General features: G+C 36.1%; 1 protein-coding gene across 10 annotated transcripts in view; it reads right to left on the reverse strand.

The window, feature by feature from the left end:
* CBLB (Cbl proto-oncogene B) overlaps positions 1–25,412 on the reverse strand; it is a 221,860-nt gene that overhangs the window by 15,090 nt on the left and 181,358 nt on the right. For 5 of the 10 annotated variants that reach the window (XR_006609071.1, XM_004769108.3, XM_004769109.3 and 2 more), the window contains exons 14-18: positions 24,222–24,368; positions 21,131–21,228; positions 20,884–21,015; positions 18,153–18,293; positions 10,156–10,275 (exon numbers count right to left, since the gene is read on the reverse strand). Coding sequence is in view for 9 of the 10 variants with exons in the window: in XM_004769108.3 (XP_004769165.1) it covers positions 10,156–10,275; positions 18,153–18,293; positions 20,884–21,015; positions 21,131–21,228; positions 24,222–24,368 (638 nt within the window). In the remaining variant the exon portion in view is untranslated. The remainder of the gene's footprint in view (positions 1–10,155; positions 10,276–18,152; positions 18,294–20,883; positions 21,016–21,130; positions 21,229–24,221; positions 24,369–25,412) is intronic. The other 5 variants (XM_045088294.1, XM_045088292.1, XM_013064876.2 and 2 more) reach the window with 3 other exon arrangements.

Genomic DNA, 25,412 nt, shown 5'->3' on the forward strand with positions numbered 1-25,412 from the left:
TCATTAGGCATCCCCAAACTCAGTTTAACAATCATTGTTATATGCATGTGTGATTTTTTTAGACTTAATTTTGGCTTAGCTACTGGCAGGATAACAACAAGCTTTGCTAACAACAACAACAACAAAAAAAATGCACACATAGCTTACTGATAAAGCACAGAGTTCATACATATCCTATTACATGGATACTTACTAGCTGTGAGACCCTGGGTAATTTACTTTCTTTTTCTATAAAATGACATTAATATTATTTCAGATTCATTGGGAGGGATAAAATTATGTCTATTTATATAAACTAGTCAATATATCCAATAAATAATATATATATACATACATAATTACATAGTTATATATATTAAATTATCTCTATCTAATCTATATGTCTATATTGAAAATTCTTAGCTTAACATTTGGCCCATAGTAACTGCCTAACAAATATATGTACAATATGAGACATCATCTCTAAGTTATTTAGAGTTACTAGTTCATGGATATTTGAGACAGACATCAAGTCTTTCTTGAGTTACTTACTACTTCGTGGATAATATTTGAGGTTAGACATCAAAACTCAGATTATTGATTTTTTCAACTATAACAATATCAGAATTAAAATATAAATTTAACTGATCAAGGCATTAAAAGAAAATTTAAATACATCATTATGACTCTGTTATTCTACTGGAAGTTGGATCAATTCTACAACACATTTATACCAAACTTCAATTGCTATTGGTACAGATACACTGATTCTGTAAGGACATGTTTTAATACAGCTTTTACTAATTTACAAATCAAAAGATCTTTGCATACATAGTGGTAGATAATTATGATAGTTAAGGCTAAAGTTACACAATTTTGTAATACATCCAGAAAATGGTAATAATGGAACTACATTATTATTAAATTTTTAAGAAAAAAGACTCCAGATAGTGTGTTTTGAAAACTACAGCTGTGTGTAAGACATCTCAGGTAGTTGAACTGTGGTTAAAATCTCTAACACTGCATTTTCCTTTGTGGAGACACAAAACAAGATGTTATAAACACAATTTATCTTCAAACATCTTATCACTAATGACCATACACAATTCCAACCCTTGAGTGAAGTGAAGCCATGTTTTCAACTGAGATCTGAAGAATCTATCTATGGATCGATAGACGATCTCTACAGAGATCTCTATAGAATATTTGGTCTTAATATAAAATTTATTCAATATTCCATTACTTTTCCTTTAAGCTAGTAAAAAACACTGTATTGGAATTAATTCCTTTTGTGATGGGACCTCCTTTATTTTGCCAGTGTATTTGGTAATAGAGATATTTTACCAGTTACGGACACATTTAATATAAGTCATGTGCTAAAATTCTAGGTGTTTTTTTTAGCGTTACCTTGAACTGCCTTCTAAATACCCAAAACATGAAAAAGGTTCCCATGAGGTAACGCAGCACTTCATCCACATGAGCACAAGCACTTCATTATGACTGTTATTCTATTACAAGTTGGATTCTCTGGATTTTTTTTTTTTTTTTAATTCTCTGGATTTTTAAAGAATGGTATTCACACCATAGCACATTACATCTTAAAACAAGAGAAAAGTAAACCAGAAAATTTATAGAAACTCACATGTAGCTGGTGTACACATGAACCCCATGTGACTAATATCACCATGTGAAGAAATGAGATTATTAGCAAGAAAAAGTTTGCCCCCAATATAGGTATATGTGAATTTAACAGAGTCTAGTAAAATCCACTTTTTAAAAAAAATCCACTTATTTCTGATTAACTGCTGTGACATTCATATCATTAAATATCAACTGTTAATCTAAGAGTATTATATTTTTGGGGGAGGAATAAAGTATTTGGAAGATTGTTGGTATATCTAGACATACATGCATACATTTTTCTTAGGTAAGATAAGGAGATATTTTTAAGACAATGAAAAAATATTTTTGAATTTTTAAAAATATTCTTTTGCACAGAAAACCTATACAAATCACTATCATTCATTTAGAACATCATAAAAGACAAGAGAAATTGAATTTGTAAGATACAGCACTTATACCAGAATCCTTAAAGGTCATCTTAAAAAGACCTTAATAAGAACACGTCCTGCAAAATAAGGACTTTTAGAATCCTAAAAGCACATGGCACCCCGTCTCTAGTTTTTAATAGACTTAATCCGAAGGACAAGCCCAGCCCCTCTGCTGGTGTGAAACAGACCAGTGGGCAGCCTGTTAGTCCTGTAAGCAGCATGTCAGCAAGTATCTGGATGGAAAAAAGTATCTTATTTTCTGTGGTTCCACTGTGTTTGTAAAGAGAGTTCAGAGAGTAGGTTGAAATATTTGATGTTACAGCTAGCTGAGGCCCTTAGAGTAATAATCAAGACGATTTTTATCACTCAAGTAAAAGCCAGTTCAGGCTTCTGGCAAATGCCTATTTGGGGATATTTCAACAAGGTTGTGACTCGAAAGTTCTTCCTTGAAATTTCTAGTGTAATGCTAATCAGAATTCCTACCATTTGAAATCATATGTGAATGATGTTCCTCTGGGCTCTACGACACCTACATATTATGGAGCAAAACTGTAAAGAAGCTGTGTAAATACAGCCTTTTGGCCACAACTCTTCAAGAAACTTGAATGTATGTTTCTTTTAATCTAGAGTTGGTGGCAGTGAATAGATTATTTCAAATCAGTCATGGTACTTTCCTCGAAGTTATAGTTTAATGTTACTTCCTTAAAGGGATTTGCTTCCTTCTCCTATGTATGTAGAGGCAGTCAGATAATGTCATTCCTTCTTGAGTTCCACATTTTTTCATCCATCTGGAATTCTACAGTGTTTCAATGGTTACCCAGGGATATATCTGACATCCTGGAAGGACTAAAAGTAAATAGGCAAGACAGCATGGACCAAAATTTGAACAGGTTAATAGAATTTTCTATACTTTTCTGAGATCTCTTTAAATGTTAGAACATGTAAAACCACAGAGGAGCTTACATGTCATCAACTACATAAGAACTACCACGTTCATAATTCCCAAAGCAACTTATGAATTACTTTGATTCAGACATTACAGAATGGATGGCTGTTATTATCAACAAATCTTTTTGAAAGAGGACAAGAATCTACATAGGAAAAACCTCTGATGTTTACAATCATGAGGCAAAAATATTGCTCGAAAAAGAGGTGTGTTCAGTTCTGGTCCAAAATGACAATGTAGGAAGACCCTGAACTCACCTCCTCCATGCACACACCAATTCTGAACCTATTTATAAAGCAATTCCTCCTGAAGAACTGGGGGCTGACTGACCAGCTTCTGTCCAACAAAAGAGATCACAGACAGAAAAGCAAGAAAGATGGAGACATAGTCACGAAGGGAATCCCCACCCCTGATGCTGCCAGCAGCTGTGTGGAGGGATGGTTTTGAGGGACCATGAGCAGATCTATCTGCCCTAGGGCACAGAGACAAAGCTGTGGCTTAAGCCTCTTTTAAGAAAGCAACTAGAATATAAAGGGACTAGACTTAGAGCCCTGACAAACAATGGGAGAGCTGCTAAAACTCTCTCCAGGTTGGAGAGGCTGGTGACTAAACAATTTCCATTCCCCCTGCAACTTGACTGAGCAGATGGGATGGGAGTGGGGTCCAGGCACCTTGACTGGACTATCACCTCATTGAGCCCAGGGGCGTTGGCCCACACCTGCCCTCACTGTTCCACTAAGGCAGCCCCAGAATGGCAGACCTTGGTTGGCACTTGCTGTGGCTCCAACTGTTGCACTGAGGGGACACAGTTGCAGAGAACCCAGGAACACTTCCCGTACCACTTCAGCTTCAGATGGTTTGCTAGGGCACCCTCCAATATGGAGCACCTTAGGAATCCCCAGCCCATGCCCATCTTGGTTCCAGATGCCCTGCTAGGGCACTTGCTGAGTGGGGTATCCTGGACCTCTGCAGCCTGTGTTGGCTTCAGCTCCAGCCAGCTTTTCAGGGCATATCTGCACTGAGCACCCTGTGACATGCTGGCTTGCACCACTTCAGCTGTCCTGCCAGGGCATTCTCTGCTTGGAGAGCCCTAGGATCACCCCACCCCATGCACACTTCAGCCTGCAGCTAGCCAAATCCACAGGTACACAGTCTATACAAGGGAGGACTATACATAAGAGTGTTCATTCAAGTTTAAGAGAAGTTGTGGTTCTACCTAATTCATAGGCACAAAAATCAACCAAAATGACAAGACAGAGGAACATGCTCCAAGTGACGGAAGAAGACAAAACCTGAGGAAAAGAACTAAATGAAATGTCGATTATCAGCCATATTGCTTTAGAGTTTTAAGGTCATCATAAAAATGATCATTGGGCTGCAGAGAAGAGTGGAAGAACTTAGAACTTCAACAAAGAGATGAAAAATATAAAAAAGAACCAACCAGAGCTGAATAATACAATAATTGAAATGAAAAATACACTAGAGGAGATTCATAGTAGTTTAGCGATGTAGAAAAATGGGTCTGGAGGACAGGGTAATGGAAAGCACCTAAGCTGAACAGCAAAAAGGAAAAAGAATTTTTAAAATGAGGATAGGTTAAAGGATCTCTTGAACAACATCAAGCAAACAAATATTTACATTATAGGGGTTCCACAGGGAGAAGAGACAGAAAAACACATTTTAGGAAATAGCTCAAAACGTCCCTAACCTTCAGATTCAGGAAGCACAGGGAGTTCTGAAGAAGTTGAACCCATGGAGGTCCACACTATGACATGTAAAAGTTAAAATGTCAAAGGTTAAAGATAAAGAGAATTTTAAAAGCATCAAGACAGAAGCAAAAAGTTATATACCAGAGAAACCCCCACAAGGCTTATCTCTCAGCAGAAACTTTGCAGGCCAGATAGGAGTGGCATGATATATCCAAGGTACTGAAAGGAAAAAGACCTACAACCAAGAATACTCTACCCAGAAAGGCTGTCATTCAGAATTAAAGAGAATTTCCCAGACAAACAAAAGTTAAAGAAATTCGTCAGCACTAAACCAGCATTACAAGAAATATCAAAGGAACTCCTTTAATAAAAGGTCAGAATTAGAATAAAATTATGAATAAAACATGTACATAAAATTTGGAGGGGAGAGTAAGAATGCTTTTTTCGCATAGGTTCAAACTTAAATGACCATCCACTTACTATAGACTGGTATATACTTAGGATGTTACTATAAACCCCAAACCTGTAATAGACACACAAAAAATAAAGGGAAAGAAAGCTAGGCATAATACTATAGAAAGTCATCCATCACAAGTAATGAGAGAAAGGAAAGAAGGACATAAAACCAATGAACAAAATGGCAAAATGCACATACCTATCAATAATTAAAGTAAATGATCTAAATACTCCAATCAAAAGAAATGGGACATCTAAATGGATAAAAAACAAGACTTATCTATATGGAGCTACATGAGACCTGCTTCAGATCTAAAGACACATATGGCCCAAAAGTAAAAGGATGGAAAAAAATATTCCATAGAATAGAGATTGAAAAAAAAAAAAAAAGCTAAGATAGTAACTTATCAGACAAAACAGACTTTAAAACAATGACTGTAACATAAGACAAAGAAGGGCACTACATAATGATAAAGGGGTCAGTCCAACAGGAGGATTTAATGGTTTTAAGTATCTATACCAGCAACACTGAAACACTTGAGTACATACGACAAAGAGAGACAGACATGAAGGGAGTACAACTGATGGTGCTACAGTAAGAGAAGGAGACACTGACACTCCATTTACACTTGGATAGATTAACCAAGCAGAAAATTTAAGGAAATAATGTCTTTGAACAACACATCAAACCGGATGGACTTCAGATATATATAGAACATTCCATGCAAAAAAATAAGACATATTCATTTTAAGTGCAAATGGAACATTCTCTAGAACAGATCACATGTTAGGCCACAAAACAAATCTCAAATTTAATAAGAATAAAATCATATCCTACATCTTTTCAAACCACATGTTATGAAACTAGAAATCAATCACAAGAAGAGAAAAACTTGAAAAAGTACAAACACATGGAAGCTAAACAACATGCTACCAAACAACCAATGGGTCAACAAGTCAACAGTGAAATAAAATAATACATGGAAACATGAAAATGAAAACATAACATTCTAACATCTTTGGGATATAGAGAAGCAGTTCTAAAGTGAAATTTATAGTGATACAGACCTATCTCAAGAAACAACAGAAATCTCAATAAACAACCTAAACTTAAACGTAAAATTTCTGGAAAAAGAAGAGAAACAGAATCCAAGTTAGTACAAGTAGGAAACAAAAACGACCAGAGCAGAAATAAATGAATTAGAGACTAAAAAAACACTGTAAAAGATCAATGAAACCAAGAGCTGATTCTTTGAAAAAAACAGACAATACTGATAAACCTTTAGCTGGATCATCGAGAAATAAAAACACAATAAAATCAGAAACAAAATAGAAGTAACAACTGAAGTCACAGAATACAAAGTATGATTTTGAGAAACTATTACAAAAACATTATATGCCAAAAATTTATATTGCCATGCAGTGGACAAACTAGAAGAAATGGATAAATTTCTAGAAACACCAGATCTTCTGAAACTAAAATAGAATTAAATAGAAAATCTGAATAGATCAATTACTAGTAATGAAATTGAACTGATAATCAAAAACCTCCCAACAAAAATCCAGGACCAGATGGATTCACAGGAGTTCTACCAAATATTTAAAGAAGAGTTAATACCTGTTCTCCTCAAACTATTAAAAAAAGAAAAAATTGAAGCTTCCAAATACATTCTGCAAGACCATCATTACCCTGATTGCAAAACCACCAAGACAAAGACACCATAAGAAAAGAAAAGTACAGGTCATTATCCTTGATAAACATAGATGCCAGAATCTTCAAAATATTATTAAACTACATTCAAAAATACATTAAAAGGATAATTCACCATGATCAAGTGGAATTTATCCTAGAGATGCAGGGATGTTTCCATATTTGCAAATCAATCAGCACGATATACCACAACAGAACAGTATAAAAATCTTAATAGATACAGAAAAAAGCATTGGACAAGATTCAGTATCTGCTCAGGATAAAAACTCTCAACAAAATGGGGTTAAAGGGAACATATCTCAACATAATAAAGGCCGTATGTGAAGAATACACAGCTAACATCATACACAACAGTGAAAAACTGAGCTTTTCCCCTAATACCAAGAGGAAGACAAGGATGTCCACTCTTGCCACTTTTATTCAACATAGTCTTAGCCACAGCAATCAGAGAAAAACTGTCACTATTTACAAATGACATAATACCATGTACAGAAAACCCTAAAGATTCTACCAAAAAACAGCTAGAATAAGTGAATTCAGTGAAATTGCAGAATACAAAATTAATCCACAGAAATCAGTTGCATTTCTATATACTAATAATGAAGTAGCAGAGAGAGAAATTAAGAAAATCTCATTTACAACTGCACCAAAAGGAACAAAATATCTAGGAATAAACTTAGCCAAGGAAGAAGTGAAAAATCTGTACTTTGAAAACTACAAGACACTGGTGAAAGAAACTGAAGATGATACCATAAATTGAAAAATATTTCATGCTCATGGATTGGTAAAATTAAAATCTCATATTACCGAAAGCAATCTACAGATTCAATACAATCTCTATCAAAATACACAAAGCATTTTTCACCGAACTAGAAGAGACAGTACTAAAATGTGTATGGAACCACAAAAGACCACAAATAGCCAAAGTGATCCTGAAAAAGAAAAATGTAACTGGAGGTATCGCAATCCTAGATTAAAGATATACTACAAAGCTGCAGTAATCAAAACACTATGGTAGTGGCACAAAATTAGACACAAAGGTCAATGGAACAGAATTGAGAGCCCAGAAGTAAAGCCGTGGTTATATGGTCTATTAATCTGCAACAAAGGCAAGAATATAAAATGTGAAAAAGTCTCTTTAATAAGTGGTGTTGGGAAAACTGGACAGCTGCAAAAGAATGAAACTGAACCATTTTCTTACATGATACACAAAAAAGAAACTCAAAATGGATTAAAGACCTAACTGTGAGAGCTGAAACCGTAAAACTTCTAGAAAACTTAGGCAGTAATTTCTCTGACATCAGCCTAGCAACATTTTTCTAGCTAGGTCTCCTCAAATAAATGATTGGGATTTCAATGAAATAAAAAGCTTTGGCACCATGAAAGAAACCATCAAAAAACTCCCCCCAAATTAACATACTAAATGGGAGAAGCTATTTGCAAATGATATATTTTATTAGAGGTTAATGTTCCAAATATATAAGAACTTCTACAACTCAACACCCCTCCCCCCAGATAACAAGAGGCAGAGGACCTGAGTGCATTTTTTCAAAGAAGACACAGAGATAGGCAACGGACACATGAAAAAATGCTCGTCACTAACTGCCAGGGAAATACAAGTCAAAACCACAGTGAGATCACCTTGCACCAGTCACAATGGCTAGAATCAAAAAGAGAAAGAACAAGTGTTGGTGAGGATGTGTAAAAAGAAGCCCTCTAGCACTGTTGGTGGGAATGTAAACTGGTACAGCCATTGGGGAAAATAGTCTGGAGGTTAAAAATAGAAGTACCATATGATCCAGTAATTCCACTATTGTTATTTGCCCAAAGAAAACAAAAGCACTAAATTGAAAATGCACCCCTATGTTTCTTGCAGCAGCATTATCTATAATAGCCCAGGTAATGGAAGCAACACAAGTGTCCACTGATCAATGAATGGGTAAATATGTGTGTGTGTGTGTGTGTATGTGTGTGTGTGTGTATACAGAATATTTCTCAGCCATAAAGCCATAAAAAAGAATGCTATCTTGCCATTTGTGACAACATGGATGGACTTAAATACTATTATGCTAAGTGAAATAAGTCAGAAAAAGACAGATGTATCTGATTTCACTTATATGAGGAATCTACAAGAAAAACAAATGAACAAAAAAAAACCCTAAAAGCAGAAACAGACCCACAGAGAACAAACTGATGGTTTCTAGAGGGGAGGGGTGTAGGAGGATGGGCAAAACTGGTAAAGGTGTGTGGCTTCCAGTTATGGAATCAGTAAGTCACAAGGAAAAGAGGTATAACACAGGGAATATAGTCAGTGGTATTGTAAGGACACTGAATGGTGACAGAGGGTAGGTATGGTGAGCACACCATAAGGCATGGAGTCATCAAATCACTATGTTGTAGTACACCTGAAACTAATGTAACATTGTGTCAATGGTACTTCAACCAAGAACACTGTGTGTTCAGCATAACACATACATCTGCTACTCTCCTTTCCTTCTACACATCCACTCCCCAGCTATCCACCTATGCAACAATCATACACTGGGCACTCTTGTGAACATACGGGGACATAGCAGTGAAGCAACCAAGACTCCTATCTTCAAAGCATTAATATTCTAGCAAAGATAGACAAATAACAAATCAAGCAAACAAATGAATGGCACTGGGAAGTGACAGGTGCACTGAAGAAAAAGCACAAGATCCATACAGAAAATGACTGGTATGGTCTAGGGAACCATCTGAGCTACGGTGTAGGGGAAGGCCTCCCCAAGAAGCACAGCAGCAGCATTTCAGTATCAATGGGCAGGAGCAGGACCGGTATTTACAAAAATGGAACCTCCTCCTGCCCCATTCTACTTAACTGTGGCCAATGGAACACCATGGCACAGCCCTTTGAAAATTAATACTTTGGTGCTGATAGTAATTCTAGAGATTTCTTCCTTTAGTCAAAAAATAAGAGAATGCAGCATTTTGATGCACAAAGAGATTTTTCCCACTTCTCTTATCTGGTAAGGCAAAAACAAAAGTTAGAGAATGAATACATTCTGAATCAGAATATGTGCTTTACTGAGTGAACAAAGAAAATATGAAGGTATCTTTTTTTTTCCTATTTCATGAGGCAGTTTTGTAGGCATTCCTCTCATCATACAAGCTTTATAAGCAAATTGTAAAGTGATAAAAATACTTTTTTTTTTAGGCTGGCAGTGCTTGTTAAGTTATATAATGAACAGAAAGGTGCTCTGAAAAGCAAAGAGCACTATATGAACATTAAGGAAGCATTATTACTATTATTAGCCAACTCACCTGAAGAGGAAGGAAGCTGATCATAGTCCTGCGATGTTCTGTTGGATTTGACATTTTCACCTGGTAATCTCCTAGCAGGAGGCAAAGGAACTTGGCCACTTGCTGGATCAAAAAAGGGATCTTAAAAGTAAAGATAATTTTCGAATTAAAATGATTATCTCTACGAAGTGGGTGAAGAAAAAACATTCTAGAAAGAGTAAAGGTTTTGAAAATAAATTAGAACAAGAACTTCATGACTGATATTAACCATCTTCTAATCCTATTTTCTAACTTATTCATTACTTGCTCAGATAGGCTCTTCCCATTTATTCCTAGACAATACGAAGTACTAATTATATATTTTTCAGATCTTAATTATAAAATTCTTGGTGATAAAAGCTGCTTTGAATTCTTATGTTCTGTTCCATTCTATCCTGTACTATGAATAGAAACTGTTGCAAAGTAGGGGCGCCTGGGTGGCTCAGTCAGATAAGCATCTGCATTCAGCCCAGGTCAGGATCCTGGGGTCCTTGCATGAAACCACAAGGGTCCTGGGACACAGCCCTGAGTCTGGCTCCCTACTCAGTGGGGAGTCTGCTTCTCCCTCTGCCCTTTCTCCTGCTCTTGCTCTCTCTTTCTCAAATAATCTTTTTTTTTTTTTTTAAGGAAACTTGGAAATTTAAAAGGAAAAAATGTTTTGAATTTTGCCTGTAAGAGTCATGATCAAATCAGTTAAACTCTAAGTGTTAGGCATAATCTGTAAAATGAATCTGACATTTGGGATTTGTGAGAATTAAATGAATCCATGTGTGTGAAATCTCCTGTATATACAAAGTGCCTTTTAAACTACTACCTCATTGGCCTTCTTATGCTAAAAGTCATTTTTAACTAGGTCACTAGAGAGTAGACTCAATTGTTAAAAATTGTGCTATTAGTAACATTAAGCTTTGCATATACAGTTATTTTTAACCACCTTGGTAATCAGAATGGGGGCTTCTGCAACAGTGCAAATTATAAATTATACACAGATTAAAAATTACTTTGTTACTTTTAATGACATTTATTAACTGGAACCAAAGACAGAAAAATAAATTTTGTCAGTGGTACCATATTAAATTGTTAGGACAATAAATCTAACTGGTTTAAAATTAGTAGTCTATGGATTTAAATCCACAGAACTGGTTTCATTTTTGAGTACATACACATCACCTCTGCAATGTCTGGTTCACTGATAATTTATTTAGCCATCACTTCTATCTCTGCTCCTGTTTTCTTCTCTCATATTACTTTCTTTTATGTCTGCCAGCATCTCCAGAGGTATAGTAAAAAGGAGTGTTATGTTACTCATCATGTTTGAATTATATCCCCTGACACAGAGTACCAAGCACACTGCTTGGCAAGTAGCCTAAACATTATAAATATATGCTTTTAACTATCAAAATAAACCAAAACCAATTTATATTTTTCATAAATTCAAAATCAGTGAAATCTGAATTGCTAACATAAGATTAAGATTGTAAATATTAAGGATCCAATTATATTTTATTTAAAAAATTTATTTATTTGACAGAGACACACACACAGAGAGAGAGAGAGATCACAAGTAGGCAGAGAGGCAGGCAGAGAGAGAGGGGAAAGCAGGCTCCCTGCTGAGCAGAGAGCCTGATGCAGAACTCGATCCCAGGACCCCAAGATCATGACCTGAGCTGAAGGCAGAGGCTTAACCCACTGAGCCCCCCAGGCGCCCCTATTTCATTGTTTTAACGTCCCTTGAAGTTTATCATTAAGAATACATAAGAATTTGATTATTTAAGAAGAAAATGAACACATATTTATATTAATTTTTAACTAGATAGCCTAAGTCAAGAGTTGAAGTCTTTGATTATTACTTTCCCCATTTTGAGTACAATAATTATCCCTAGGTTTGCTGGAGACTTTCTGACCTAAGTAAGGTTATTTAACTTGCTTTCATTAAATTCAAGCTTAAAATTAGTGTTAGATTTTGCACTTTTGGAATTTGAAGAGTCAATGGTTCAGCCTCATTAATTTTGTTGAAACATTTTAGGAAGCAATGAGAAGATAAATCAAACCCCATGCAACAAATGTTAATCTTTTGATTTGGGAGAGTAAAGTATTTGGAACTAGGTATGGTGATTTCTGCCCAAGTTTAGAAATTTCCCCAAAGATTTAGATTTGAATATTCAATAAAACCTACCCTCCGTTATTGTGCATTTTAAGCATCACTGATATAACATTAGGTCTGAGGAAAGATTGCTTATTACAATAATACACTTAAAAAAATTTCTTTAGGGGTAAATGTAAAGGTTTGTCAAATATACTTATGCTGTTACTAATCGTGCATTTAAGACTAAACATTGCAGGGTCATAAATAGACGACAAAGTATATAGTTGTAGGATATTGCTCCATTAAACTACTTTACTTTAAAAGTCCCTAGGTACACTGAAAATATTACCATAAATAGCAAAATACTTAGTTCAGTTCTGTCTCACTACCATCTGTGTCTTCCTTCATGCTAAATTTGCTACTGGTCAGGTATAGGGCATACTGGGCTTCTAGGGCAAGTTGTAAAGTTGAAAATATTCATGCTTCGATGGGAAGATACACAACCCAATTACTACAAACAGTACAATAACCACCATCTCCTGATAAAGAAAATTTGAAAAGCAATCAAGTTTTTAAAAATAAGTTCTTCAAAAACTAATTAAAGTAAAATGTTATATCCACAGTTAGAATTAAAACATACAAATTGAAAATACCATAGCCAATGCACCATTTACATAGTAACAAATGTTTGAGAAATGAGTGAATAAACACGATGGGATTAATCTGTTCTAAAAGTAAAGTACTATTGCCTGTGATTTACAGTACGGTAATGCTAAATTGAAATTTTAATACTTAGTTTAGAGATTATAAAAATCTAAGGAAAGACTGGGAAGAAAGGTTTGCTCACTATAAAAGAAGCTGGAAAATACGTATTGATTGAAATTATGCTGTTTAAGAAGGAAACCTATCAAATGGTTATAGGAGGCGGCAGTATGGAATGTTTTTCTTAATTCCTTTTTTTTTTCTCCATTATCTGAAACACTTCCCAAATATTTACTCAAGTGTAGAAAAAGAGGCAAATAAAATTGGACAGTTAAAACAGCAGCATCTTTCCTGCAGGACTGTCCAGAAACCATCTGGAAGATTTATCTGTTATCCTCCAAATTAAAAAAAAAAAATCAAAGCAGGCTCTAATTGTTAGAGGGGTCTGAAGAGTATTTAGGTGAAACCAAATTCTTTCCTCTTTGTGGCCCTCACTCTTTAACTTGCATTCATAAAATCCCTACTAGGTAGTGATCCGCTCACTGATTAAATCCTCCAGGGTTAGAGAACTCACCACTCCTCTGACACAGTAATTCTTTAAAAAACTGTTTAAGAATTCTTACTTTAGGAAATTACAACGACATTTTTATTCTTAATCATCCTTCTCACTGGTCTGTCCTTCAGAGGAAACACAGGAAATCTAGTCCTTCCTTCACAGATACTGTAACTAGACACAACCCCCAGATATATATCTCTAAGGTTGTTTTGCTCATTAAGCACTGCAGTTCTTTTAATCCAGTGTGGTTCCTGCAGTCAGGTATAAACTCCCTTTACCACCCCGGCTGCCCTCCACCATGAATACCCCAACTCGGTATTTCTCAAAATTGAGCATGCCTCACAGTCCCCCAGAAGGCTTGTGTGAAGATTACTGGGCCCGACTCCCAGAATTTCTGATTCAGTAAGTGCTCTGTGGAGCTTAAGAAGTGTAATCTTAGGTAAACCCCCCAGTGACACTGATGGGGCTGGTTTACAGACTACAATCTGAGAACCCACCACTGCTCTAGCCCGTCAGTCCTTCAACATCTCACCACAGCGGTCTCCAGGCCAGCTGAGCACAGACCTCCCCTCACTCCTCCTCGGGTCTGAACTCTGAGTGCAAACTTCAGATGGCAGGAGCTCCCTTGGTAGCCACATGGTGATGGTGGTTCATAAAGGTCACAGTTAACACAACCACTCAAATCCTCTTCAGTAACTCTTGCTAAACCACTCAAATCCTCTTCAGTAACTCTTGCTAATGACCTAAATATCCTATTTTACTTATGACCTTGCATTTTTGGATGGAACTGGAAAATATTCATTTAACTGTAATCAAGTCAAATGTTTTAGCTTTTTGAGTTTAATTGTGACTTGAGATCGGATAAGGAATTCAAAAGAGATTCCAGGTTAGAATAGTGGAAGCAAGGTTCAATGAGGGCTGCTGGATATGTTGTGTATTTTGTGCACTGCACAAAGACATGCAGCTATGGGAATGAGCAGACTGTAATACAGCCTTGGCTTTGTTCCTGGAGCACTGGCCCTGGCACAAGGGGATAGGATGGGGGCCGCTTTCAACCCACTGGCACAAAAGAAGTGTCCTTTTGTAATCTGAACAAAGGCACAGATACGCTAGCAAAGTATAAAGCCTTTTTTTGAAGATTCTTCAGGTTTTGTTAGGATAGGACTAGCCCATCCGGAATAGATGCTCAGGCACAGCAGTGGGCATGACTATTTGCTGAAAGAAATCTTGCATGCAGGCTGAAAGCGGAAAACAGATAAAAGCAGCATCAGAGCCGTGCCCCTGCTTTGTTTGCTCCCATCGTCCTGCAGGAGTCCGGAGGCTCCTTCGCAGAAACACAGGACCCTGCAGTTTGAAAACTGTTGCTACACAGAAGTCAGTGGGCTTAGAAGGCTGGAAAGGTGAAGCTGACTCAAGTGTGCAAGGGCACTAAATGCTGGGAATAAAGAGAGAGGTTTGATCAGGGGTTTAACACAACACCGAGAGAAAAGCAATCTCTCTCTCTCTCTCTCTCTTTTTTTTTTTTTTTTTTTAAGACATCTATCTTTTGTCTTCAAGTAGGGACAATTATTTCATTAAGGAAATCATAATCTCAAACATGCCCAGTAGAGGTTTACCGTTATACTAGACTAAAATCTTCCCGAATGAACAACAGGGAAAGCAACAGCTGTACAAAACTCATGCAGTTGCCTTAAACACAGCAGTCCCCTCTACTTCTCCTTTATGGCTCTACAACTAGCGAGTCAAACTTTCATTTATCATTTATAGAGAGTTCTTTAATGAAGTTCCCTGAAAAAAGAGTGAAGAAAGGCCACAAATCTTCTACTTTGGATGCATAATGTATTAAATCGTTTGCAAAATGATACTTAAATATTTATTTATGGGTCAAAAGAAACCTTCATGTTCTATTAGTATGTAAGAAGAATTAAAATAGTTCTTTGAAAAGGAGGAGATCTAACATATGTGGGTCAAGGAGATTAAGAGAGTACAAATTTCCAGGTATAAAATAAATCACGGAGACTCAAAGTACAGCGTAGGGAATAGAGTCAATAACACTACAACACTGTATGGTGAGAGAGGTGACTACATTTATTTTGGGCAACACTGAGCAGCATATAGAATTACTGAATCGATATGTTGTATACCTGATACAGTGTAACACTGTATGTTAATTATGCTTTAATAAAATATAAATAGACTTGATTAAAAGCAGTTGTCTTTTAACACCTCAGTGGGTTAAGCCGCTGCCTTCCGCTCAGGTCATGATCCCAGGGTCCCGGGATGGAGTCCTGCATCGGGCTCTTTGTTCAGCAGGGAGCCTGCTTCTCTCTCCCCACCTCTGCCTGCCACTCTGCCTGCTTGTGTGCTCTCTCTGACAAATAAATAAATAAATAAATAAATAAATAAAAACATTAAAAAAAAAAAAGGCAATTGTCTCAATGGATCTCATATAGGATCTGGCAACAGACTAGAAGTTTGTCACGTTATTGATAAGAAAGGCTGGAAGAGGAAAAGAAGTTACTATTTTTTTTTCTTAGAAGTATTTATTATCAAGAGATGTCAACATTATGGAGAATGGAATTAGACTCCCCACATGTACAAAAGGAGGCCAAGAGACAGTCAGCGGGTCGCAATGAAACACCTTGGCCCCATACAAGCCTCATTTTATAAGTCAAGGATGACTGTTGCTGAGCTGCCTGCAGCCAAGTAAAAACAAAACAAGCAAAACCTCTATATAAAATAAAATGGTTTATACAACTTTATCTAATAAAAGGGGCATTTTCATTTTGTAATCTTTTAAGTAATATCAATACTATTTTTATGAAGTTTTTAAATGTAAAGCACAATAAAGAATAAAATTATAACTAAAACATTTTACAATTAACTCTTTTGGTTAAAAACAGGTAAACGTGTGTATTTGTGTAAAATGTTCTCTGCCAACTCCTGGAAAGCTTGACTTAATTTTAAAAAGAAGGCACTACGTTGGTTTTTATTTAATAGGGCTTAAATCACATAAATAAAAGGTGATAGGTACCTTGTAGGAATCTGACCAGAGACTTACACAGAAGTCAGCCTTGGGAAAGGTTAACTAAGGTTTAGAGTGACTTTTTTTTTAATGTTAAAATCCTTGTATAAAACAAAGATTTGAATAAGTGAAAAAGATAGCAAATGTCATTGGTGTTTATAAGAATGAATAGGAGCCTAATAGGTTTTTTTTTTGTTGTTGTTGTTAAGATTTTATTTATTTACCTGAGAGAGAGAGAGCCAAGGAGAGGGGCGAGGGTCAGAGGGAGAAGCAGACTCCCCACTGAGCAGGGAGCCTGAGATACAAGATATGATAGGAGACTCGATCCCAGGACTCTGGGATCATAACCTGAATGGAAGGCAGATGCTAAACCAACTGAGTCATCCTGCTACTCCTAGGAGCCTAATAGTTACCATGCTTTCTCCTTGGATTAGAAGGGGTATGGCCCTCACTCTTTGATTGGTAGTATCCAGTGAATTCATGGATGCCAGGAGGGGAGCGAGGCATCTCATAGTGCGTGTGACACAGAGGGCAATTCAATCAATATTTACTGATGAAAAACTAAATTCAAAATTATATCTTAAAAAATGAATCTCTTTTAGAAGCTGAAGCTACCTATTCCAAGTTATAGGTGTATAATTTGTGTGTCTCATCCATAAATCACCTCAAATCTTATAAGTTATTAAACTGAATGGAAAAAAAATCTAGGAACATGAATACTAAAGGTGAATGATAATGGCTAAGTTTCCCAAGTTTTCACTGAGACACAAAGGCAGCCCAAGGTCAAACTAAGCACTTATAAAAATTTTTCAAATTTATTTAATATAAAAATGTCAGGTCATTCTTAAAAAGAAAATTTTTACCCTATGTTTATCCAAACCAAATTGAGACAAAGGTTTCTGAGCACTGTTCACAGTCTCACCAACATGACAGATCAGAATAGTTAATATCAGTAGATTCAATGTAACTGATTATTTTTTTCTGACAGTTCTGACTAGTGGAGTGGATGGCTTATGATAAGTCTCTTTGTTTTTATTTCTATTCCTCACTTTAAAGGCTAAAAAAAAGAGTTATGTTTTAATTTTTCCATGAAAAACAATAATTTGTGTTAAGATATTAATAACGAGGGTAACAATAAAATGCAGATATTTCAGAAAAACTTATCTACTGTGTTGCAATAATGCAATTTACCAAAACATTACATTTTTGAATACAATTATGACCCAAAGCCATAGCCAGTAAAATTAAAACTTACTAGGAAAAAAATACGACACTCAGGATCGGGAGAGTCTGAATTCTGTCCTCATCACTACTCGCCCAACCATGGAGCCCTTTCGGGTCTCAGGGATGCCTTCTGTGGCACAAGGATGTTATATGGATTGGACGAGTTCTACAGCACCTATGACTCCGACTGCTTCTAACATTTTTGTAATCCTTTGCATTAAATCAACCAGTTGACAAGCAAAGCTACACAACTGCTGGTATTTCCTACCCAGATTTTCCTGCTAGAGAGTTAGAAAATGGTACATTACTGATGTTTATTGGACAGTACGATCCTAGAAATATTCTTGCTTTAGGTGAAAAGTTTTCTTTGGCTTTTCCCCTCTTACCTGAAGGAAGAAGGAAAAGGTCCTGTCCTGAGGATGGTCGGCTGTTGGAGCCGGGAGGTTTTGAGTGTTCAATGAGGCTGTGCCTTGCGGGAGGTGGGGGAGGTGGGAGGGATGGGGGGAGGGCATCAAAAGCATCTTCACCTGCATTTGAAGAAAGGTCAATATCAACAGCAGAACTTCATTAATGAAAACACAGCATCGGGCCAAAGTTATGATTGATTTTCTCTTGCTGCTCATAAAGAACTTCACCTGCAGGGTTTATCTCGCAGTTTACCAGCTTTGAGAACGAAAGCTGCTTATTTTCTGGGAGTGTCTGAAGAGAAACATAGGCACACAAACACACATGTACATGTGCTAACTTTTCAAACTCCTAGGCCTTTCTGGTAAAAAGCACCACTGCAGGTTGTGAAAGAGCTTATTATCTACTTGTAACCTTTATCATGTTAAGACACGAAGTTTGAACTAAAAATTATTATAGGTCATACCATCAAAACAGAACTTCTTATGTAACAATAAGAATTCACAGCCTCTTACTAGAAAATCACACTGTGCACAAGAAATTTAATGTCACAGAATAGATTATCTTTTAAACTTTATTCTTCAGGATTTTAATTCATTTAAACTAATGTTCCATATATTTCATTGTCAAAATACAGAAAATGTACCTATAGTAGAGGAATGTATTTTTCTATTTATCAGATACCTCTAAAGAGGAACAGTTAATACAGAACTCTCTCCTGTGGTCCCCAAACTACTTATATTTGCATATTTCCCAGCTTTAGTAACTACAGAATATTGTAGCATGCTTTTATGTCTACTTATTTTCCCTTGCCACATCTTACTACTCTACTCATATTTTCCCCATCTCAATTCTTTAAAACAATAAAACTGCAATGTATGTATTTTTGTAAGTAATCTCAAATACTCTGTGAATAAAACAGGGTATAAGCAAACACCTACATATTCCAATAATAAAAATTCATGTATTTAAATTTATTGACTTAAGCCAAAGGTATATTTTAGAGAGAAATAGTTTTTATCATCCATCTAACTTGCCTTACAAAACATATTCAAAGTATTTTCTCTAATGATCATAAGTCTTTTCCTAACTTAAAATATTTGAAGGTATGGGGAGGGGGGAAGAGAGCTTTGCTATCCTTCCAACCTTCAGCGATCTGCTACACTCATTATCTTATTCATCCAAATCTTTTTTTTCAGCCCCTAAATGTCAGGTACCATGCTAGGCACATGGGTAATGTGAAGATCAAAATCACAAGGCCCTGATGCAAGGAGCTTAGATTCCACAAGAAGATCTAAGAAAAACTCACAAAGAGGTATGATTCACAGGTGAGAGGGTCTCAGGTCTCACAGAGAGAGCTCTGCATTGTCAGGGGGACAGGAAAAGTAGAAAGCGGTATTCAGCCAGGTGTTACAAGAACAGAGAGGCCTGGCTATCAGAGGCTCAAAAACATTTACTCATTAAATGCAAGGACGGTGTCTTCCAGACAGAGGGAATAGCATAAAGAGTATAAATAAAGCATGAGGTGTGTGAAGAGCGAGAGGAAGGTTGAGTTACAAAGACAGGCTGGAGCACTGATCTGCATTGTCTGATTCGGTAGTCACCGTCCGTATACAGCTGCTTCGTTCAAATTAAAAGTCAGTTCCATCCACAGTCGCACAGGTGAATGTATAGATTCTTTACATCACCACATAAAGTTCCACTGGAAAATGCTGATCTAGGTCATTTAGACTTGGGTAACAAGTCAAAAACCGGCACGCAGGAAGAAGTGGGAGGGAGGAAAAACCAAAACAAAACAGGAACACCCCATAGGTAAAGAAGTTAGCAGTTGCCTGTAATTGACGTAGGTGGGAATGAAGCACTGAGCACGGAAGGCGCGGGAGCCAAAGACACTGCAATTACACAACTAGAAACACGAGGTGATGGTGTTGGGAAGACATCAAAAGGGTCATTTGACAGTTCTGGGTGTCTAGCAATCGATTCAGGGAAGCTTATAGATGGACCTTCATCAGACGTTATGTTATGGTGACTTGTTACTGTGAAGCCTGAAGGTGTGCGGAGATTCTGTCTTCCTCTAGAAACAGGGTGAGAAGCTTCCTACCTAGATTTAATAAACACAGATACCAGCACCAGCCAGCTTTTACATACACGTGTACCTCCACACATGCACACACACATGTACACACACACACTTTTTATCAAAATTCAAACCAAGAAGACGGAGATTCTCTGTATGTGTAATTGCAGTGATTATAAGACAGAATGTATTTCTCAGTTCTTTACAATAGAATATTTAATTTCCCATAATGTAATTAGCTAAGTAAGTGGAAAGGGGCCATGTTATGCTGAAAGAAAGAGTAAGTACACATTCATTAGGAATTGTACTTCAAGAAAATCTCAGATGAGCACTTCCAGTCTACTAGAACACAAGGGCTCAGGGGAAGAAAGGATGCTCTTACAGGTTTTTAGACTGCATTTAGTAAGTGAAGAGAGGACTTGATAAAATGCAGATTGATGGGCAGCCCTGTACACCACTGCTTCAATTATGTAAATGGAATGAACCCGAGAGCCACCACTACCTAGAGAAGCCATTCTAATTCAGACAAATTCATACCCTTGTAAGTCTGTGTTACACTGAAATCTGGTAATTCAGATATTAACTGAAAGAAAAGGCAGGGTGACTTGTTTGAAAATTGTTTTAAAGGTTTCAACCTAATGGAGGGATGAGAAGATCATAATCAGAGGGTGTCCTGTTGAGTGAAGAACCATGCTTTGGATTGTCCCGAGTTGGAGGCCTGGCAGGTGGTAATGGCACTGGATCAGAGGCTGAGTCAAAAACATCTCCTAGAGGATAACACAAAATCTTAATGTATTTTCAGTACAACAATGGCATGGAATTTTGCCTTTAAATTCTGACCATTAAGATGTAGAACACAAAGAGAATACGTTTTATACATACCCTTTAAATATATGCCTAATTCAGGGATGTTTGATTTCTTCATCTCTGAAGATGTACCATGGGTTCCATTCAATATACAGTGACCATTATCACAAGACCTAAGGCGGAGATCAAAGGACAAAAATCATAAGGAAAACTATTTTCTTTTTAAAAGTAATTTGGAGGGTGATAGGAACTAGGAATCCTGCTCATATGCTAAAGCTTGAAATTAAATATAATTTCCTTTTTTGGAAATTTTTACAAAGAAGAAGTAAATATCTTATGGAAAACAATCTTTTTTTAAAGTGAAATCAAGAATTACAAAGGCCACAAAAATTACTGATAAGCTAAACAAATCTGTGAAAATTAACATATATTTGGACAAGTTCAATGATACCTTGTCAAGTTTTTGCAGTAAAACATGTAGTAAGGCTAAAATAAATATGTAATAGTCCCAATGACTTATTTGTTGATGGTATGTAACATAGTATTTCTGTAATTTAAGCTTTCCTTATAGTAAACTAGAGCCCATCAAAGAAGAATTATTAAATGTTCTGAAATTTCATTAAAATTCTGATCGGCATATTTGAAGACCTAGAGTCCATGTTAGAATTTCACTACTGCTATGACCGAAACTCCTAGCACTTCGGATAGCTGTAGAGAACAGACTTTGGCAAAGGCCTTGGGTATACAACAAACATTTTAATCTGTTTGTCTGCAAAGGATAATACTTATTTAAAAAGTATTTTTATTGTTTGTATTAATATACTGGAATCCTACCATTTGCATAATGGACAAAACTGGGGTATTAGAAGATAGCAGGAAGAGAAAGTACAAAGCACATTTTGTCTTGAGAATATAGCTGTGTAACAATGAACTCTCTGCTCACCAAGTTATTCTGTTCACAAAAAGCTATAGGAAGCAGAGTTTATATTTTTCTTTACTCTGGTTTACTCTAAATTCTTGGGGCATCGTAAAAGTACATACATAATCGAGGAGATAGTGGACATTTAAATAGTTACTGCAAGAGCGCTTCATCTGAAATTCATTTCCATTCTCTCTGGTGGCCACGTCTGTTTCAGGGGCCAGAGATGGTTCATTTAAAAATAGTTATCATGTATTGAATTTTCATAATAATGATGGATTTTTACTGAAACTGAATTGAATTATTCATCTACTCTTTAACTCTTTCCACATATTGACAATTTATTTCTTCTGATGTTCCAAAGGGGGAAAACGTATTGGGAAAGGAAATGTTTAAGCTTAACGAGTGCTCTGTGGAGGACATAAGTTACTTCATCCATCGGCTTTCGAGAACAAATTAGATAAAAAATCCACTCCAATTAAGTTTAGGGATTATCAACATTTATTACTTCTCTGTAACAATAGGAAGATAGTAATGGTGGTCATAATTCAAATTTATTTTCAGGATTTGGGAAGCCTGCCACCAAAAATCTCATCCAATATGATCTGACAATTAAAATTTAAAGCATTTAAATTATACCTCTCATTTCTTCAGCAATGGGAAAAAAAAAAAATGAAATCCCAAGGAAACCAAAAAAGCTCATCTTATTTCAGTCTTTAAAAATTACTATCCATTTGTCAGGGCCAAAAGGACTAAAGATTGTGACAATTTGTATTTGATGTGAAGGAATAACTTCCCTCTCTATAAAGAGTAGTAGACATTTGGTTCTTCTGATACAACAAATTGCCTCGCAGTTATTTATCTTCTCAATGATACCGTTTTATCAACAAATGTCTTAGACACCACTGATTAGCAAGAAATGCTTTGGTTTTCTTGTTGTGAAATCTGAAGCCCTAGATGCAGAATGTTAGTAATTCCGGTGAAGAATACTACAGAGTGTTGATAATTCTAACCAGGATCACTCATGTAGACAGCTCTCTGGTGAAAATGAAGATTTGCTCCTCTTTTCCAAGTATTGCATTTTCACCTCCATGTGATACTCAAAGAAAGGCACTAAAACATTTTTTGGATCTTTCATCTGTAAAGAAGGAAACACTTCACTCATAAAATGCTTTCCACTGATTGACCTGACCTTGAAAAGGAAATAGCACACAAAGTAGAGATGGCAGAGATGGCTGAAGTGCTGGGCAGTTCTAGCCTCAATCAAGAGCTGCTGGAAGGCAGGAAGGCTGGGCCACTATCCACGGTCGACCCCTACACTATGTGCTGAGCATCGCTCCAGGGATTCCATCTCACAAAGGCAGTAAACTCACAAAGAAAGTTTTAAAACCGGATTTGACTTACTGAGTACCTCACGTAAGTCAGATGAGAGAAAAGAAAAATACTTGAGATTACAGATGACTAAATCAATTATGAAGGGAAGAATCACCCTTCTACTTAAGCACCTACTAATATTTCAATATAGGCCACCAATTTTTAATAACTGTTATATACCTCAGTGGGGCTGCCACTTCAAAGACCAAGGATGCCTCCGTTATGAGGAGAACAAACAACTGACAAGAAGAAAAAAAAAAGATGCTATTTCTCACAATCTTATTCAATCTAAGGAAAAGTAAAATAGTTTCTGATTTAAAAAAAAAATAGCTAAGGGAAATACTTTTTTTTTTCTTTTTACTTTAAGATCTGACGAGTAAAAGTAGGTAGCATATCAAGAAGGGAAATGAATATATACTAGTGAAATGAAAAAAATCCTAAGGAAGGTTCAGTAATACTTTAGTGTCTGAGCACTGATTTTCTTCGTGAGATATGGGCTTAGAACTGATAAAATGCACCAAAAATAGTGTATTGAAAATGGATGAATTAATCGCCACAATAGGTAATATACAGCAAAGCCTTATTAGGCTATGACGTGTTTTTGGGGGGCAGGGTGAGAGAAGAGCAACAAAATGTTCCATTAGATTTACTAGTCAATTAATTTAGCTAAATGACTTTCTGATTCATGAGAAATCTGCATCTTTTAGTACTCTCTGAAAATAATGTAGAAAATCATATATAGGAAGAAGGGGCTTTGACCAAGAAATAAGGATTTTTAATTAAATACATGTGATTCAGCTGCTTAAAAACAAAAACCACATATGATCATGCTTATGCAGGTATGAGGTGATAAAATGCTGCCCATATGCTTACCTAGGAGGAGGTTTTACGTTATGGCAATGAGATGGTTGTGAATTCAGGGAGACAGGATGGGATGAAGGAATCTTGTATTCATCGTCATCTTCCTCTACTGGGTCTCTGGTTTTCTCTGAAAGGGAATTTGCTAATGGGCCAGTACACCTACCAGAGAGGGAAGAAAATCCAGTCTGCTTTAAGCATAGCAATTCAGAATAGGCAAGTCAGATGTGATATAATCAAATCAAAAGAGCCATTTTGTCACTTGTATTCATTTTTCAATTACAGGCTAACATCAGAAGGACTGTTCTTCTACTAAATATAGATGAAAAGGATTCTTCAATCTTTTGCTAAGATTCTATTGAAATAAAAGAATTTTCATACTTATAATTTTAAATGGCACAGTAAGAAAAACTAGTATCCTGTCAAATTAGAAAGGTCTTGAAGTTAAAAGAGAATGTGTAAAATTATCTAAACCAAAGCTATTAAAATATTAACATTTTGTTCCAATTTAACTTAAATGGGTAAATTAAGATAATAAGTATATACACATGGTAGTTTTATGTATTAACGAAGTCTTTATAGAAAGGTCAAACTTTCTGTCTCTTGTGAATATTACCTATAAGCTGAAAAAAAAAATCCAGTTCAATTATATGAATTCCTTCTCCTGTGAAGTTCAAGTACAATTCAAATTGTTAATTTTTTTCCCCAAGAACTACTAAGAACTAAAAATGATTGGAACAATTAGAAGTAGATAATAAGCAAACTTATTAAGTCTTTGAGGTATAGTACATTATTTTGATGGCTTCAATTCTCTGGCTAAATAAAAAAGAACAAAGATGAGTACAACAATCGCCTAATACCAAAAGAAATTTTCAAGTATTTTACTCATCCATGAGAGTAAATAAAAAAAATAAAACAAAGCCAAACAAGGAAACAAAACCTGGCTGATTTTCACAGTCATTGCTAATGGAGTTTAATCTAATCCTTGATTGTGCAAGTGAAAAATATAAAGTAATAACACATGAACCTACCCTAACTTTCTGATACCCAACCAATTTGCAAGACACTGTTGGTATATATAAACCCAAAGCTTTTGTTAATCATGGTGAAACCTTGGTTTCATTAAAGGTTTTTTTTTTTGTTGTTTTTTAAATGTCTGTGACTGCAATTTTGAAGCACCTTCTGTAGAGGGAGCAAAAGCCCTTT

Source organism: Mustela putorius, unplaced genomic scaffold (genome assembly GCF_011764305.1).
Source record: "Mustela putorius furo isolate JIRA1106 unplaced genomic scaffold, ASM1176430v1.1 tig00003834_pilon_pilon_pilon, whole genome shotgun sequence".
Lineage (NCBI taxonomy): Eukaryota > Metazoa > Chordata > Mammalia > Carnivora > Mustelidae > Mustela > Mustela putorius.